At 35.3% G+C, this 20,355-nt stretch overlaps 1 protein-coding gene across 1 annotated transcript in view; it reads left to right on the top strand.

The window, feature by feature from the left end:
• LOC127650212 (splicing factor, proline- and glutamine-rich-like) overlaps positions 1-19,860 on the top strand; it is a 38,423-nt gene extending 18,563 nt beyond the window's left edge. Inside the window, exon 10 of the mRNA XM_052135490.1 lies at positions 19,809-19,860. Within this exon, the coding sequence (XP_051991450.1) occupies positions 19,809-19,835 (27 nt within the window). The 3' untranslated portion in view covers positions 19,836-19,860. The remainder of the gene's footprint in view (positions 1-19,808) is intronic.
• Positions 19,861-20,355: the final 495 nt, after the last annotated feature.

Below are 20,355 nucleotides of genomic sequence, written 5' to 3'. Positions count from 1 at the left end.
TAAAAGGTCCTGTGACTTATTTACATATTTTATATGTAGTTGATGTTGGCCAGTCAAACGCTGCACAAACAATTACACACAAATACATAAAAATCAGTCATAGAAATGGTAAGTGTTTTAAAGTAGCATATACAAAGTATTTTGTCTTTTGCCAAGTACTTTATGCAAGCAATTTAAATATTCTGCCCCATCAAAACAATGTTTAACAAACTCTAGACTGCTGTCAAATGAAACTCCTCACATGCACACAATGATGTTTCATGGCACTCATAGTAAAATCTTTGTCAGTGACACTGGATAATTTGTGCAAGGCAAACAAGATGGCAAATATCAGAAATGTCCATAGATACAGTTGCTAACATTAATGAATGATTAGAACACAATAAAATAACCTGCCTAATATTGTGTAGGTCCCCCGCATGCCAACAAAAGCATTCTGAGATGATATTCTTCTCCCCACAATTGTACAGAGCAGTTATCTGAGTTACCGTTGACTTTGTCCGTTTAAACCAGTCTGGTCATTATCTGTTGACCTCTCTCATCAAGGCATTTTATTTCCACAGAACTGCCACTAACTTGATGTTTTTTGTTTTTGGCACCATTCAAAGTAAATTCTAGAGACTGTTGTGTGTGAAAATCGCTGGAGATCAGCAGTTACAGAAATACTCAAACCAGCTCATCAAATCATTGATCACATTTACCCATTCTGATGGTTGACATTAACTGAAGCTCCTGACCCATATCTGCATGATTTATGCACTACTGCCACACAATTGGCAGATCAGATAATCGTATGCATGATTGTTGGTGCCAGACAGGCTGATTTGAGTATTTCTGTAACTGCTGATCTCCTGGGATTTTCACACACAACAGTCTCTCAAATTTCCTCTGAATGTAGCCAAAACACACAAAAAAAAAACATTCAGTGAGGGTTAGTTCTGCGAATGGAAATGCCTTGTTGATGAGAGAGGGCAGCAGAGAATGGCCAGACTGGTTCAAACCGACGAAGTCTACTGTAACTCAGATAACCGCTCTGTACAATTGTGGTGAAAAGAATAGCATCTCAGAATGCTGTTCTGAGATGCGGGTGGTGCGATTTTGTTGGCATGAGGGGGACTTAAACAATATTCGGCAGGTAGTTTTAATGTTGTGGCTGATATATAGACAGTTTAAGTCAGAAGTTTACATACACTTAGGTTGAAGTCATTACAACACATTTTTAACCATTCCACAGATTTCATATTAGTAAATATAGTTTTGAGAAATCGTTTGGACATCTACTTTGTGCTTGAAATGAGTACATTTCCAACAATTGTTTACAGACAGATCACAATTCCAGTGGGCCAGATGTTTACATACACTAAGTTAACTGTGCCTTTTAGCAGCTTGGAAAATTCCAGAAAATTGTGTCAAGCCTTCAGACAATTAGTTTCTGATAGTCTAATTCTATCTAATAGGCCTGTCAATCGATTAACATTTTTAATCAAATTAATTACATGGTGTCCCGATTAATTAATTGCACTTACAAATATTTGCTGAGCCCCTCATATAACAATTTATATCAATATATAATTATACATGGTTTAAATATATATTTATATATATAAAATATGTATATAAAATATTCAGATAATTAAAATGCATTACATTCTTGTGGCAGAAGAGTTAATCATTAATAAGACAATCCAAAAAGCGGCTTTAGAATACAATGTATTGTTTACTACCATATTATTGAACATAAGACAATCATTGGCATACAGTTCACAGCAATCCATTTCACAATTGAATTTGTCAATCAGTTGATTTATTATGAGGGCTTGTTTAATGACCCGTCAATGTACTCCCACGTCAGACATGCTTGTGTAGTGTCTTGGGTGCGTTGCGTCATAAACATAAAATGTTTGGGTCACGGTGTCAAGTTAAATATAGTTTAATACTCAATCTTTAAACATCTTGAGATCCCTTAGTTCGCATTTGCTCTCATTCAAGTGTTTTGAACACAAGAACGTAACGCATGTTTGTGTTGTTCTGCCTACTAAAGTGTTTTCTTCACTGTATAAACTGCATGATGCTCATACATCTGACATTTCACTTACTGCCCTCTGGAGTAAACAGGTGGTACTACAAGCTTGCATTTCTCACAAATCTTATGTTCCGGGGGCGTTGCAATAAAGTGTGAATTTTTTTTTTTTTTTAATGCTTTTTTTTTATATAAAAAAATGAAGGCCTACCTTCGAATTCAGTGCCGCTTTGCTTGACATCATGGGGAAGTCAATAGAAATCCGCCAAGACCTCAGAAAAACAAATTGTGGACCTCCACAGTGTGGTTCATCCTTGGGAGCAATTTCCAAATACATGGAGGTACCACGTTCATCTGTACAAACAGCAGTACACAAGTATAAACGCCATGGTAACACGCCGCCATCATACTGCTCAGGAAGGAGACTCATTGTATCTCCTAGCGATAAACGTAATTTGGTGCGAAAAGTGCAGATCAATCCCAGAATATCAGCAATGGGGCTTGTGAAGATGCTGTAGGAAACAGGTAGATAACTATCTATATCCACAGTAATATGTGTTTTATATCGACATGACCTGAAAGGCTGATCAGCAAGTAAGAAGCCACTTCTCCAAAACTGCCATAAAAAAGCCAGAATACAGTTTGCAAGTGCACATGGGGGCAAAGATCTTACTGTTTTTATTAATGTCTGATGAAACAAAAATATAACTGTTTGGCCATAATGACCATTGTTCTGTTTGGAGGAATAAGGGTGAGGCTTGCAAGCCAATAAACACCATCCCAACCGTGAAGAATAGCTGTGGCAGCATCATGTTGTTGGGGTGCTTTGCTGCAGGAGGGACTGGTGCACTTCACAAAATGGATGGCATCACGAGGAAGGAAAATTATGTGGATGTATTGAAGCAGTATCTCAAGACATCAGCCACGAAGTTAAAGCTTGGTCGCAAATGGGTCTTCCAAATGGACAATGACCCCAAGCATACCTCCAAACTTGTGGCAAAATGGATTAAGTTCAACAAAGTCAAGGTATTACAGTGGCCATCACAAAGCCCTGACCTCAATCCGATAGAAACTTTGTGTGCAGAACTGAAAACGTGTGTGCAAGCAAGGAGGCCTACAAACCTGACTCAGAAACACCAGTTCAGTCTGGAGGAATTGGCCAAAATTCCAGCAACTTATTGTGAGAAACTTGTGGAAGTCTACCCAAAATGACCCAAGTTAAACAGTTTAAAGGCAATGCTACCAAATATAAACTGTATTTAAACTTATGACCCAATGGGAATGTGATGATAAAAATAAACGCTGAAATAAATCATATCTTTACTATTATTGTGACATTTCACATTCTTAAAATAAAGTAGTGATCCTAATATATATAAGGGAGGGAATGTTTTCTTCGATTTAAATGTCAGGAATTGTAAAAAACTGTAAATGTAATGTAAACCTCTAACTTCAACTATCTATCTCTATCTATTCATATATGACTTCACACAATATAGTTTATGGGATTGTACATTTTATTTTATATTTCACTATCATTTTAATCCGGTTTTAGCTTTATATATATTAACAAATTTCTTATTTTATCATTTGATTTTTTTTTTAAATAATGAAACAAGCTGTTGCTTCGTTGAATTTCTTGTTTTAACAAAATATAGAATTACACTTAGAACATAGAATTACACTTATTACAATTATGTAGCACATAAATTATAATTTGTATAATATATCAAAACTACTATGAAGAAAAAAACATTGTACCAAACCCTTCCATAGAAGCTGCATGTGTCTATTTGTTTAATTCTTTATTATTTACAGTTTTCTGAGGATAAAATATTTCATGTATGATTGTGACCTAAATATTTGTTGATTTCTTTTTTTTTTTTTTTTTTTTACACATACTACATAACTACATTTTGTAACATGTTTGTTTATATGCAGTTGTGCGATTTACATTGATATTAATAACAAGCACTATGGCTATAAACAATGGAACTGGTCTGTAGCAATGCTGTAAAACGGAGCATGTATTGAATACAGTCTGGAAAAGTGCAGCCAAAAAAGGTCAGTTTCTTTCAGAGTGCGCATTCACGAGACACAACATGCTGTAAAAGTCTAGGCTGGATCCAACTTCTTAATCCCCAGCTTCTTCAGTAAAAGGGTTGCTGTGTGCAAAGCACTTCGCCACTACACATCTCAATCATTGGCATGGGAAGTCATAATATTTGCTCACCAGTGACTAATAACAGACATATTTTAGTCACATAGCATGAAATTTGGTCTCATATGAGAGTGATTTACTAGTTGCATAGCATGAAATTTAGTCTCATGAGAGTGAAATACTCTATTTAGAGGGTTTCAGTACAACTTTATTTCTGGAAAATACGGTGCATTCAAATGTTAATTTACTTGAAATCCAAACCTCAAAGTGTAGACTACAGACTGCTTAATCAACTGGATTCAGTCAGACTTAACTAAATAGAAATAGCGATTTGTTACGTGTGTAATGTTCATCAAGCCTGAAACAGATATTTTCTTAAAACATGGGTAACTAGTTTGCTCTGTATTGTGTTTCATACAAGCCTAAATAGCAAAGGACTGCATTTTAAAGAGTTCATCATGTTGTAATATAGGCTCAACGACAAAACTATGCAGCACTGCGCTGTTTGCCTGACGACCTTTTAAGGAAAAAGTGGTTTACAAGGCACGCTTACACTAGTTTCCTGTTTGTCAAATAAGTTGGGTTTAAATTTATGGCACTTCCATTTTTATTTGTTTATAATTCAGATGATTATTATAACTTGCATTAGTATTTCAAAGTGTTGCATGGTATACCAATACAAACTATACAAAATGTTTAAAACAGTAAAATATCTTCATGTGGCTAATTTCGGTGCTGTCATACAGTATAGTGCTATTAATAAATTTTACAGAATTTGCAATTTTTGGGATAAAATCAATGACAATTAGATGATTAAAATCTAATCTTGAAATGGCCAGGTGTGATCCATAAACCACCAAAGGATATGATTTAATGCTCTGTATATATTAGGGCTGCCCCCTAATTGTCGACCAAACATTAGTCGATGAGAAGAGTCATGTTCAACCAAGTTTTGATTGGTCAGTTGGATGCAGAAAACAACTCCACAGGAAGTGGCGAAGTCACGCATTCAGTGACTGACAGAAATGATCGTTTACACGACTGGTCCATGCGGTAATTATGTCGGACAGGAAATCCAATGTCATGGATCATTTCGAGAGGGTAAATGATGTCCCCAAGAAAGTGACATGCAAACGTTTGCCTATTATTCATCGACCTCAAACATTGCTTATCATTTGAAACCTACAAGTAGCCTATCATTAGCCACTTAGCATGGCCGCTCACTCTAACATTTGATAATCTAGATAAATATTTGCTATTAGGCTTATCCAAGTGTTGGTGGAGAGTGGGGAAGCTAAATTAGTACCTCGCTTACTGCATGTTTAACTTAATTTGCATTTCTCTCTATAAATTAACAAAATGTTCAGACAGTCACCTTGCTGGTTTTTCTGGCACATTCAGAATCTTTTCTGCTATTTCACTTTGTGCGTGCGCACTTTTAAAATGTATGTTTTAAAGGCTCATTATTACGGTTTAGTATTTCTCTGTAATGTAGAACAGTGTTAGCAATATTACTTATACTTTCTCAGCTCTGGATCTCAAACCATTTTCTGATGCCCCCCAAAAAGTATATTTAAGTAATTAAATATATGTGCGACAACTAGTCGACTAATGGCTTAAACTAACAACTACTTGTCAATTAGGAAAATCTTTGGTCAGGGAAGCCCTAATATATATACACTACTTTTCAAATGTTTTGAAACACTTGACTGAAATGTTTCTAATGATCTTAATCTTTTGATCTGAAGGTGTTTGCATAAATGTTTGAAATTAGTTTTGTAGACAAAAATATAATTGTGCCACCATATTAATTAATTTCATTATAAAACTAAAATGTATTTTAAAAAAATCGTTTTTGAAATTGATGACTTGGACCAAATAACAAAGAAAAGCAGCCAAATAAGTGCCCAACATAGACGGGAACTCTTTCAGTACTGTTTAAAAGCATCCCAGGGTGAAACCTCAAGAAGTTGGTTGAGAAAATGTCAAGAGTACATGTCTGCAAATTCTAGGCAAAGGGTGACAACTTTGAAGATGGTAAAATATAAAACACTTTTTGTTTATTTTGGATTTTGTTTAGTCACAACATAATTCCCATAGTTCCATTGGTTATTCCATAGTTTTGATGACTTTACTATTATTCTAAAATGTGTGTGTGTATATGTATGTGTGTGTGTGTATATATATATATATATATATATATATATGCGCTTTAGAATGAAGTGGCTGTGAACTCTCACTCAAACTTCTCCCTTGGTGCAGGAGATTTCAGCTCACAGGCATTTGAGCATTTCATTTGGAATGAGGGTCTTATCATAAACTACCACCAAAAACACAAAGGAAGAACTCAAAGGTCTGACAAGGCTATTCAAAAGCTATTTAACTGGATGCATGAAATTAAAGACTTTAGTATAAGAAGTATAAGAGTAGTGTACATAAACATTTAATATTCTTAGTAGCATGTGAATCTGTTATACAGTGCTTCTTGACCAAAATAGCTGCAATGTTTTCGAAATTACATTTTCATTTGATGTAATGTAGTTTTAAGTTTTATGTATTAATTTGATTAAATACCTTTTTGATGATATAATTTAACTAAAACAAAATATGGCATCCAAAAAAAAATGGAAAAAACAGTATTTTAAACTGTAAAACTTTATGATGTTATTTTAATCAAGTTTTCTGTTATTTCATCTGTAATCAAAGGCTGTTTATTTGTTGCTTAATTATCGATTAAGTAAACGTACCAGGGCAGGTATTGTACCAAAGCCAAAATGTTGGTATTTGAGCGACCCGTGTATTTCACCTATTGCACCTATTTTGGCAGTTTAAAACAACCTTATTAGCAACAGCTGGCTTGTAAAACCATTAAATCATTAGCAACTCTTAAAGTTGTTGGAGGGCTGTTTTTTTACCTTAATCCCATTTGGTTCAAATAAGTATACATGCATAGAACCAAACCCATTTATGTAATTTTTGTTAATGAATTTAAATACAGAGTAAAAAAAAAACCAAAATGTATCTACGCATTTTTCCATTTGTCTCAAATATGTGTAAACTAGTACTATGCATTTCGAGTGATTTGGTAGTACTAAAAAATACAATATCTATATTTGCATTAATGCCAGTGTGTACACAGAAACTAATTTGAAAAGTAGACTACAGAGGCAGCTAAACACAGATACCTGTTCATTAAGCAACTTTAAGTCATACCGATTTAATTATAATCAGATCTTGGCCGATCTAAGCAGAAAGTGGCATAAATGCATTTTAATGTGTTGTACTGTTATGTAACACCTCATGGATTTAGTCTTTTTACATTTGAACCACGCAAAACTGTCAATTTGTGAGATTCAACGTAGTTTTTACTATCCGACTTTTTAGTTACCGAACGAGTGGAATTTATACCTTGTGTATTATGTTATGTAATTTCACACCATTTTCCATGTGTTAATATTGTCTAAATTTATTTATCTTGTCTTTAGTATGTGAGATGTGAGTATAATAGTTTTGTACATGTGTTTGTGAAATTGCTTGATGAAAATCCTGAAAATTTAATTTAGACTAAGGTTGACTGTCAGATAGGGCTGCATGATTGAATAAATTGAGATTGCACTTACAGCAGCCCCAAATAACTAATTGTGAAAAGTGTCAATTTACAGAAGTCTACAAAATGTTCTCATGTAGCGTTAAAATGTTTGATTGAATTTTCTATGTAATATGTTTTTCCAGCAGTTGAGCATTGCAACAAATACAAGTCTGTTGCTCCATGTATAATACAAATTTTGAATGACAGTTTTGTTTGCTTCTAAGAGGTCCAAAGTGAAGTGGATCATTTAGACACAGTCTTCATTTGCTGATTCAACTGATATAAATTAAATCAGAAACAGCTCTGGACTTATTTTGGGCAGATCATCTTTATAGTATTGTTTTTATATAGGTTACGCATTAAAATGAATACAATTTATTTTAAAATGGTTAAATTATTAATAAATTAATTATAAAATACTTATTTACAATATCAAGGGAAATATGTTTTCAAAAACGCCTTTTGTTTTTATTTTGTGTTTTTGTGTTTTTTTATTGCTTTTCCATAAAAATTTGAATCATGATATAGATATCAGCCAAAAATAAGAATGTCATTATTAGGAATCTTTGCTTATCTGCATGTACTACATCACTCTGTATGGTTATTGCCTTAGGAGTTAAGGTACAGCTATTACCGTACAAATTGAGTACAGTTGTTTCGGTTACATGAAACATTTTCAAAAATGTATGCCTTTTTACAAAGTTGTAGCCATAATGAAGGATCTGCATCTCAAACTAATTTTTAGTCTACTTTAAAAGAATTTGAGTTGTCCCCATTTAAATTATGTAGCGTAACTAATAGATGCTATTTGGTTTTCATAATCCCAAATGGCTTGTACTATCAGAATACTTGTAACAACAAAAACAGTGCTGAACATTTCACAGTTTAGCATAAGTCTGTTGTGCTAGTTTTCTATAAAATGTTTTCCTTAACAGGTTTGTTCGACCATTCTGAAGTATCTTCGAATGTGGAACTTGTTTCAGATTGTCACCATTTATCCACCAGTTCTCACTCGCAGTCTTGTAAGGCATGCCACTGGACCGTTCACCAATTATCTGATGCATGTTGCTTACAAAAATGACAAGAGCTTTCTCAAAATTGCAAGCTCCAATCTGATAGGCTGACTTTAGATTCAGGGTTCTCAGATTTTAAGTCCACCAGGAAAATTTGAGAAGTTCTGTGGGTACTTTAATGAGTGCTTCAGAGAAAGAACAAGTGCCTGGATTTTCCAAAGAGGTTTGTGGCAGAACAAGTGCCTGGATTTGCCAAAGAGGTTTGTGGCAGAACAAGTGCCTGGATTTGCCAAAGAGGTTTCTGGCATCGAGAGACAAGAGATTCGATTCTTGAGCACACCCGAATATTCTTTACAGTTAGGCTGATTTTGGATTTACCCATCTAAGCATCACTAACATCCTCTACAGGACTTTGGTCGTTTTGTATGTCAGTTAGATGGTGGTCCCTTTCAGCCCAAGTGGTAGGTTCTTTGGCAAAATAAGCTGCATTGTGGACCAGATATGTTGATTGACAAAATCTGGTAATGTGGGATAAATACACTACCAGATCACGACTTTTGGTGAAACAACCGTTCTTTAACCATTTCTAGATCTTAGTTGGTTTATTTGTCAGAATTGGAACAACTTTTTTTAATTTTTTTTATTAACATTTATTATTGCTTATCAAAGTTTTTGTATCCCATATTTTGGTGAATACCATATAGCCTACATTTGTGTAAGTAAAAGCCTCTTAATGGTCCTTAAGTTTTCTTTTAAGAAGCCTGTTTTAGGAAGTTAAATACTATTTACTAGAGATGCACCGATTGCAATTTTCTTGGCCGATTTCGATTTCCGATTTTTTTAAGTGTGATCTGCCGATCCCGATTTTTTCAAATTTTCTTTCTAAGAACTATTATTGACCACATATACAAACAAAATCTACCTTTCTTCAAGGCTAAATTTTATTTTCATAATAAAATAAATTATTAAACATTACAATTTCCCCCAAACTGCACTAAGTTACAGGATCTTCTCTCACTTAAACAACTCTCAAAATAAAGTGCTCTGTGACTAGAAAGAGGTAGAAATAACAATTAACTGCAAATGAGTTGCTTTATATAACCAATGTCATTTTACACTATTTTTGTAAATGGACCTTTTTTTCTTTATTACTCGTCTAACAAAACAATTCCAAAGATCTGAAAAACTGAAGTGTCCAATACTCTCAATTTACATTAGATGTACAAATATCAGTTGTAAAACTGAGCACTGCTTCGGGAACGGCTTATAACCATATCTGTCAACACTCCCGTTTTTCCAGGGAGTCTCCCGTTTTGTTATATCTCCCAAAAAAAAACTCGCGTAATTTGTATGGCCCAAACCACGTTATATGAATAGTCAAATCAATATATTATTCCAAGGTGGTCCAGTTGCCAGATCTTGAATGAAACGCATCCTACTCACACAATCAACACATCATACACATTACAAATCATTTCTGACCACAATCTGGCACCTACAACCCATTTGCGCTGTTGATATCCGTGCAGGCAGTAGACGCGGGATGTTAAATCAAGCGTCACTGGTAGAGGGGAGGAGAAGACTCAGCTGGTGCTCTGGTGAAAAAAAAACAAAATATACATGTACATTTAATAACAGCTGGATGGAAGAATTGAATTTCATATCCCGAAGCCATATCGACAATACGCACGCCTTTTGCAATTTGTGTCGCACTGATTTTAATATCGGACACGGTGGGAAAAATTACGTTAAATCACAATGGCACAATTTATATGTATTTAGCCTGCCTCTGCCATCCAGCACCCCCCTTCTCCTTTCCCGGATTTGTGTACCCAATGTTGACAGATAACAGGCTGCGTGTGTTACATGACACGAAATTAAACAACTCGGGCAACGTGACGTCGGAAAGTACCTCATACTCTGTATCGAGGAAATGTATCAGATTTCTGATCCCTCTGTCCTCAACTATGGAGAACAGCTGGTCATCCAGGGCTATGAATTCCATAATTTTCCTCGTAATTGCTTTGGTCTTTTCGCTGCTCATACCAAGGGATGATAGGAGAGGCTGCTGACTTGTGACTGGCTCTGATCCGAAAGTTATTGTGGTGGTTCCCCCACGGTTTACTTTGGCCTTACAATTATTACACATTTCGAACTTTATGTATTCTTCACTCACACAGTGAAGATCTCCCACGCCAATGACATGTTTACATGCGGCTGTGACGTTATTGCCTGCGCCGCTTGCAACAAAACAGACCGGCTTGGTATCGGAATGACGTGAGGCTGACTGGCCGGTTACCGGTCCGGGCGGAGCATGCGGAAAATCGGCTAATTCCGGTCCCTGGCCGGTCGATCGGTGCATCTCTACTATTTACTGAATAACATAAGTCTCATCATAGCTGATTTTTTGTCAAAGATAGTTCTATTTGAAGCATGGGTATGTAATAATCAACTTTGTTCTTTGTTCTAGAAGAGAAATAATTTAGGATATTGAGGTTACTGAGTTTTTTTTTTTCCTTTCAGGAATTTATGTAGGATTACTACGGTTTCTCAGGTAATTTAAAATGAATGTAGAATTAAAGGTCCTTTTTAGAGATTTTTAGTAGAGTATTTGTTCTGATTTTGTTATTTATTAATTCGATAAAACCATCCCACCTTCATGGATCTTCAAATGGACTTGAATTGCAGAAGCTTACTTTACAAGAAGCAAATTCTGTTCTGTATTAGAATGGTGGATTGTCCTTGATGTTGGCAACTGGAATTTTTGTTCTGTGGAGTTCATTGAGCAGAGGTGAATACAATTAGTTTGAAGGATACCTGGTTCAAGGATTTATTTATTTTTTTTACTTCAACTTAGGAAGATTGATTGTTTTTCAAGAATTTGACCCCGATTACACCTGGAATTAAGATGTGCCTCGGGTCTGATCTGATCACATGTGGTCATGTGTTTACACCTGGTCCCTTAAATACATCTCCTGTGACCACTTGTGATCAGATTTGGAGGGAAAGTACTTTTGTTTCATGACAACATCAGTCACTATGTCAGTGTGTTACTCTATTACATTAAAGCACAACAAAGACAGAAAAGACTAAAAGCATGAAAAAAAACGCCATTCTATTTTGCCCAGATGTGAAATGCGAAAGCACAAAAGCAATATTTTGAGCAGAATAGTCCTTTGTTTTACTGTATTACTGTATTAACCTTAGCTGCAGATGTTCTTGCTTCTCATAAGTGTCCCTGCATGTTGATATCAGACACACCAAAGAAGAGCTGTGAAGTTCTCATGCTTGTGAATATCGCTTTTTAAAATGTTCTGACCTGACCAGTTTTTTTTCTTTTAAACAGTTTAAACACTTGTTTTAGCGCAGCGGTTGATTTACTGTCGAGGGGTGGCGCTTCACGTCTGATCCTGGCTGATCAAATGATCCTAGCATTTACACCACAAATGTGATGTGTTCTCATGCATTTTTGCCACATTCGGATGTGGGGTTTTTTATCCACCACAAAGCGTTTTAAATCCCATTTAGACCTGTATTCACAGTATTCACACATGCCACATGTGATTGGATCTTCAAAACACATCTTAATACCAGGTGAAAATGGGGTCTTAGATACTTTTTTTTTTCTCCTCCATTTTAGGAAAACTACACTGAACCATCTTGTCAAATATTTCATCCCAAATATACTTCAGTGTGTGAACAAATAAATGTTATGAAACCCCCTTTTTCAACACAGTTGAAAGATTTAAAAGTGCGTAAGAAACAGGGCATGCTGAGTGACTCCAGCCAGGTCTCTTAAGCAAGCAAATTGGCCCGGATGCTAGGGAGGGTAGAGTCACATGGGGTAACCACCTCGTGGTAGTGATTAGTGGTTCTCACTCTCAATGGGGCACGTGGTAAGTTGTACGTGAATCGCGGAGAGTAGCATGAGGCTCCACATGCTGTGAGTCTCTGCGATGTCATGCACAGTGAGCCATGCAATTAGAAGTGCATATTGACTGTCTCAGAAGTGGAGGCAACTGAGACTTGTCCTCCACCACATGGATTGAGGTGAGTAACAGCACCACCTCGAGGACCTACTAAGTGGGAATTGGGCATTCCAAATTGGGGATAAATAAAGGTGAAAAAGTGGTTGTAAGCAGCAGAGTGATATGCGATCAGTTTTTTTTCTTCTCTTATTTACACTATAAAAGTTTCCCACAAATGCACTATAAACCACAATTGCATGCAACAGATATGCACATATATTATACTCCGTTTTGTTAATTCACAACTAAATCTACAAATACGCAATATTTGTAATTTTGGGGGAATTTACACTAGGTCACTTGTGGTTTTTTACTGATCAGATAGCTATCCAAATACAAAAGACCAAGTGTGAATGCCCTTCAAGATGGAACTCGGCAATATGCCATATGGAAATGTTGGCTATATGAAAAATGTAGCACATAAAAGCTGCTACCAAGGATTTCCATTGGGCTTTCATAAACATTAAATAATTGCAAAATAAGAAATGGGGACATGTGGGAAAACTGGACTTTCCCGATTAAGATAGCATGATGAAGAAACTGAAATCAAACATTGACAAGCACACCTGCTATGAATGAACATTTTGCAAGTCAAGCCCTAAAGGAAAATAAATTATGTAAGCAGTTACATACACAAACACACACACAGTGCAAAATGACTTGGAGTAATTATTATTGGATTCAATAATAGATAAACTTTTCTAAAACTTCACTGCCTGATATAAGCATCATCTAAAATTAGTTGAATTTTGTTTGTAATTTTTATATTATATAATATATATATATATATATATATATATATATATATATATATATATATATATATATAATAATTTATTAGGGGGTGATTGTTTAACACACAGTTAGGAAGTATTGTTTTTGATCCCAATCTGCCACATTACATCAGACAGTGTGTCAAAAAAACTCCGGTCAGCCCAACTGTTAATACATCTAGAAACTCCAGTTAAAACAGAAAAATCTCGCAGTTATAGATTAGCAGTTCACTCTGTCAGCTTTGTAGATGAAAACATGCAACCTTCTCGAACATTTGGACCATGCACTTTCATATTCACTACCGATGCGTTTGAATGGCTGAGAAAGCACCCTTCTCATGAATAATATCAAGAGAAACCAAAGTAGTACTCAAATCTAGTGTAAATCTGAGACGTTTTTCCACATCCATGTAATATTCTATCAACATTGATTCCAAATCCAGAAGAAAATAGCCCAAACTTTTCTAAATTAACCACTGTCCCCTTTAAATAAATGTATTCTCTCTTTTTCACACATTATCTGCATCATGTACGAATCTGTTTACAGCTTGAAAAAACAAACATGTTTTAGTGTTTCATGACCCTTTAAAGGCATGGCCTTTTGCTGCCACTCTTATTAAGTGACAAGCTTTACCACAGACAAAAAGCTCTGGATGTTTACAACAGTGAAATGAGCAAGAGGCCAGTTTAGAAACAGCAGAAAATTAAGAATACAATGAGGATTTACTTTGAAAGCCAAATTGATATTCTGAATATTTGAACATTTCACTTGCCTTTTTGTCCTTTCCTCAAATTACATTAGCCATCTTGATGAAAGCCTTAGAACAGAATATGGGAAGGGTGCACTACTAAAAGCCCTTGTAGCTAGCTACTATTTGCTGGAAGGAAAGGCAAAATAAAAATGAACTGACATCTCAGTTTTCAAGGACATAACACATCTCCAGGCTTGGTAAGTGCACAACGCATGATTATTTGACAGTCTGCCAAGTCCTGCAACCAGATAATTCTAATTTTACTTACTTTTCTTTTTTCTCTTCAGCTATAAATGTACTATTATTTTATTTATTTTACCTTTTAAGACACGGGAAGAAGAGAGGTCAGCAGAAGAATCACTGATCAACTTCACCAAATTAGGAAGGAATAGTTCACCTAAAAATGGCATGTACTCACAGGAACAAGTAACTTTTATTTACTTAGTATCTTTTTGATATAACGAAAGCACATAGTGACCATAGACTCTCTTGTGCCAAAAAGCACCACAAAAATGGTCCATTCAGCTTGGGCACTATTTTCCAAGTCTTCTGAACCCAAAGGTTAGTTTTGTGTGATGAAAATACCACAAGCTATCATATGGCTTCAGAGGATCTGGAATACAGTGCACTTTAAATTAAGTACATTTTATTATGCTTTCATGGTGCTATTTGGAGCTTGACTGACCCTGACAACTATATTCTTCACTGTATTGAAAAGAGCTGTGAACACAGATTTGGAAAGACATAAGGTTGAGTAAATGATGAGTTTTAATTTTTGGTGAACAATTCATTCAAACATAGTACATTTCATTTGAACTTGGAGCCATCAGTAATATCCTAAACCGTAAAATTGACCCTTCGCTAAGCCCCGCCTCATATTACTTGCTAATCCCATCTCTGCAAATGTTGCTGTCCGCCATTTTCATCTGACAAGAGTTTGTTCTTTTCTAATTAGAGTATATGGGAGTCGTGTAGTTTAAAGCAAAATTTTACTATTTTCTTTCAAAAAAAAAAATATGAAAAAATTGGTGTTTCTTTTCACTTGTAATAGTGGCACAAGGTACCCAGAGAGAAATCGCACAGTATTTTCTTTTTCTAAATTTTTTTTAAATCTTTAAATCTTAATGCCGTGCTTTGGATGTTCTACATGATATCACTTACTTCAAAATGAGTATGTATTACATCAGCAAAGATGCTGATATTTGCTCCCAAGGTAAATTATAGCAAATAACTTAAATAACTGATTTAGGTCTTCATAAATGGAAATAAATAGTTCACAACTCTATAGTGGGTGTGTTGTTAGACATTATCAGGTGTTTTGATCGTTATCAAATTATGCGTTTCTCTTCAAGTGATTGTGATAATCGTTTTCAGAACAAGAAATAATATCCAAGAGGAGAAGAGCTTGGCGAATGGGTCAATAATAGGCTTATTTTAAATGGTAATATATTATTTAGAGAAAACCACTTGAAGTCAGTAGTCAAAGACTAGTTGTCGTGAACATAAGAGTAAATCTCATAATCAATATTCTGACTACCCATGCATGTAGTACACTGTACAATGGGACCTTGAATTTCAGTATACATTTTATAGGGGTGACCATACTACTTGATTGCTACACATGTTTTGCTCCAGGCAGAATACAGTGGAAACGTGCCTTTTTCAGGCTTTTGAGATTTTCGTAAATATGGCAAGAGCTTGTCTCCGTGTCTGTAATGTTTATTGAGTGAATGGTGGTGCTATAGTTGAGCAGTAGGGGCCAGTGTCCAGCTCACCCACTACACCACAGTTGAGACTCCAGCAGTTGGTTACATTGAGGATGAGTAGTTCTACAGATCAATGGACAGTTGAGCCTGGACTTGTTTGCATCAAGAGGTTTGCTTGCATATCACCAGAAAAGGTAAGTGATCTCGTCTTTTGTTCCATGAAAACAAACAAAACACTCATTCTCTTTCCTCAGTCGTGTTGAAATACTTCTGAGGTTCTGGCATCACACTTCTGAAAATGGATTCACAGTGCAGAACTAGTTTCTTTTGTTGTTTTTTGTAAACATTTTCAATATTACTGAATATTTCAAATGTGATTGGTACTTTGGCTCACTTTGTGTGCATTCTCAGGTGCTTTAATGTCTTCCTCACAGCAGCAGCATTGCTTCACCAGGCGTTATGTATTTAAGGACTGCACTGCACACTTGTGAAATATGATCAAGGACCTTGTGACTGGGAGGTGGTGGCATTCTGATGACCTGATGTATATATATTGTCCTCCTGGAGGGAAACATAAAACAAATATGGTCAGAAATTGCTTCAGTATTGTATGTAGTGAAGGTTTTGGTGCATGTTCAGATCATGCTCAAAGATGTTATAACTGGTGCATTAGGATTGGTTGTCATTGCTGATAAGAATATAGACTAAGTTTCTCTTATTCATAATTTCTGATTCATTGCTCTACGGACATGTCTGCATGTATAAACAGAAAAATTATACCAATGTTACATGCATTATAGTTTTGATATGCATAAAGGTTAACATAATGACTTGTTACAAAGACACTAACAGATGGTATGTAAGCCGTGGAATTAGCGTAATCGATTCGCATGTATCATTAAAATGTATTGCACCAAAAATTACAAATAAAATTTTATGTTCAGACATATAAGGCCCATGTTTAAATTAAGCAGGGACATAGAATTAAAAGCTATCTATTAGTAGCATATTAAGCCAGTTTTATGTGATATGTTGTACACCTACATATTACCTATTTATTTTCAATGAAAGATACAGAAGAATGGAGGTGGCCATTGATCAAACAAAGGTAACTTTGTCAACAGGCATTTAGCTTTTAAGTGGTTAGCTCCTTTCAGGACTGTCTGAAATCACTTCCTATTCCCTATGTAGTGCACTGTTAGGTATTCACTGTAAAGAGTGTGAAATTAGTGAGTGATGCATTTGCTCATTTAAATTTATTTATGCTGTGTTCTATTCGTGGTTAACCTATTTTATTGAGAAATAACGCATTTTATGGAGATTTAAAGCAATACATTTATCGAATTGGAAAAGAAAGGGATGACAATTAAATTAATTTGGTAAAATTAATGCAAACGGTTATTAATAATGAAACAGAAATCCGAATTCTGCATCCATCCATCCCAACCCGCTTATCCTATGTGCGTTCAAAGGGGTGAACTGGACAGCATGAATTTTCTTCATTTTGAAGTGAGCGTTTTTTTTTTGTTGTTGTTGTTTTTTTTTTTTTTCAATCTGCATCTATTGTGAGAAGGTTTGTGCAATCTGAGACAGTATCCGTATCACATTGGGTATTAATAGAGTAATGATAATTGATTCTGAAATACAGTAATCAATGCAGCGAAATGTATTTGTCAGATCGAAGCAACAATGCATTTTAAACCCCTAGTTAGTATACTCGGCCACTGCAAAAAGTCCCTGCAAAAATAAAGATGCAACAGGAGTAGATTTAAATGGAATTCTGTAATCTGTTTTCACAATTAGTTAAGTCTTCGCAGAAGTCTTATTACCGTAGTAATTTCATGTATTTTTAAGTCTTATGATGGACTCTCATTAAAACAATAAATGGAAGCAAGCACAACACTCAATGTGGTTTTGCTGATAAGCTTTTTTAGTTTTTTTTAAAGATGTGGACTGAGTTTGTAAGTCTTGCTACGCTTATTTTTGATTTACCAAAAATAGAGAAGGATGGTAGTATGCCATTCTGAACTCAGCCATTGTCTTTATCGATAACTCTAGAATGTGCATATCATTTAGGTTTTATTGCCATTTGTATATGTTATTTACATGTAATGTTGAAAATCAGGCTTTGAAAATTCAGCATTGATCCATTTATGCTGGAAGAACCTGTGCGTGCATGTCTATTGCCTAGACACAATATAGCCCTCCAGGGTTGCCAAGATGGCTACCAAGTGGACTGACATACCTAAAGAACTTTTACAGTCTTGTCTTTTTACTTACCATATAAACATAAAACAATCGATTGTGTATTCAGCTGTTGCCTTACATTTCTGATCTTTTTTATCAAATTATTTGGCACACAAGTTAGGGCTAGTGCTTTTTCTGCTGCTAAAGTTCCAAAGCATATTAGATTGACAACAGTTATGCTATGTACACAATGAGTCTTGTAGTGCAGAGTTCTTCATTAGACCTTGCCACTCGTTTTCTCCAATCTCTTGAGTGCTTAACTTGTCTCTCAACATTGATCTGTTGTCTGCGACGAGTCAGTATATTGGTTTTATTTTTTTAAATGCATTTTTTACAGCAGTGCAAGGGATTGGTGTTTTTTCCCTGAATTAATTTCTCAAACCTTGCATTCTAACCAGTCTGTTTGCTTCATGTCTATTTGGATATCACAGTAACACTGCCTCCACTCTTTCAAAACTCTTATGTGGACTGGGGTGGGAAGTACTCTGTATAAGTAAACAACACTTTACTTAGTACATCTTTAGACGACTGTTATTTGGTGCCTTTATATATATATATATATATATATATATATATATATATATATATATATATACCTTTGACCTTTATTCTTCACATAATATTGCACTCATGCCTGTGACTCAACTTGCATATCCCTGCAGTGTATTGCCACCATGTTACCAAACAGGCTGTATTGACTGTGCCTTAAATTCACTCCAGTGTGTTTTTGGTATGCCTGCTCCAACTGAATTATAAGAATTGTTCTTTACAATATTTGAAGAGTTCTGGATCAGCATTTGGACTGTCTGGGTGTGTACATGTATACAAATATTTTAATCTGCACTGTGATTCATTCACCTTGGACCAATTTGTTTATTTTGATAACCCCAATATGGGCCATTATGAGCTTTTAGCCTTTATGGAGTGTGATGCCAGAACACCTTTGTGGCCTAATGGCTGCCCCACGAGAGGCAGACCATAACTCAACATTCACTTTGTAACTACACTGAAAACACTTTAGAAATCCTGCTTTGTGTTTGAGGTGGTGTTGTCTGTATGGGGATATTGTCTAACTGTCATTACCTGGTCAGTTAGTGGACTGTACAGCAACCATAATAGACATAAAGGTTCTGCATGAGTTGAGTTGAGTTGAAAAAGCAGTTGTTTTGCCCTTTGGCCTCAATCAACAGTATAGCTATAAAATGTGACTTAGGTTTATATTTAAACATTAATATGAAGCCTTTACATGATGCAATTTATGTGCTTGTGATCTTCACATCATTTTAAGAAGAGTAGTTTCCATTTTTGGGTGGAAAGGAAAAGTAGTTTCTCTATTTCCTTTAAAAAAAAAGAATAGTTTGAGTTAATCAAACCTTTCATCCTTTTTTAATTGCCCAGTTGTTTCCATTCATATATGTAAAATTAGATATTGTTCTTTTAACGATAATAGCCTGCATTAACTAAGGACTTTGTACATTTATTTGCTACAAATATACTCACTATTTTTCTCTCACTGCAGGGGCCTCGGGTGATTGAAGGAGGCTGAAAGCCATCATATATCTAAAGACAAGGTAAGCATTCAGTTGAAGAGTTAACAATAAGTGTGTCTACGTGCACAGCAATACAATATCAAAAGTCAACTTGTTATAAAACAACGACAATGTAAGAAACCCTTAAGAAATCTTGAATGAGATTTGAAATCATCAGGTTATTCTCTGCTTTTAAAATCAAAATGTGTACTATTATATGCAAATTGGATATGCCAGTAAAGGTGATTCTATGCAATGCAAAGTCATGGTAATGGGCAAACATCTGTATTTGACGATTATATTTACTTAAACTACTTTCCTACTTTAAAGGGATTGTTCACCCAAAAATGAAATTTCTATCATTGTTTACTCGCCCTCATGTCATCCCAGATGTGTATGACTTTCTACTGTAAAACACAAAGATTTTAAGAATATCTCAGCTCTGTAGGTCCATACAATGCAAGTGAATGGTGACAGAAACTTCATAGGTCCAAAAAGCTCAAAGGCAGCGTAAAAGTAAATAAAAGGTTTAATCCT

This window comes from Xyrauchen texanus, chromosome 10 (assembly GCF_025860055.1).
Source record: "Xyrauchen texanus isolate HMW12.3.18 chromosome 10, RBS_HiC_50CHRs, whole genome shotgun sequence".
Classification (NCBI taxonomy): domain Eukaryota; kingdom Metazoa; phylum Chordata; class Actinopteri; order Cypriniformes; family Catostomidae; genus Xyrauchen; species Xyrauchen texanus.
Note: the sequence above shows the minus strand (reverse complement) of the source record. Positions and strands in the feature narration are given on the sequence as shown.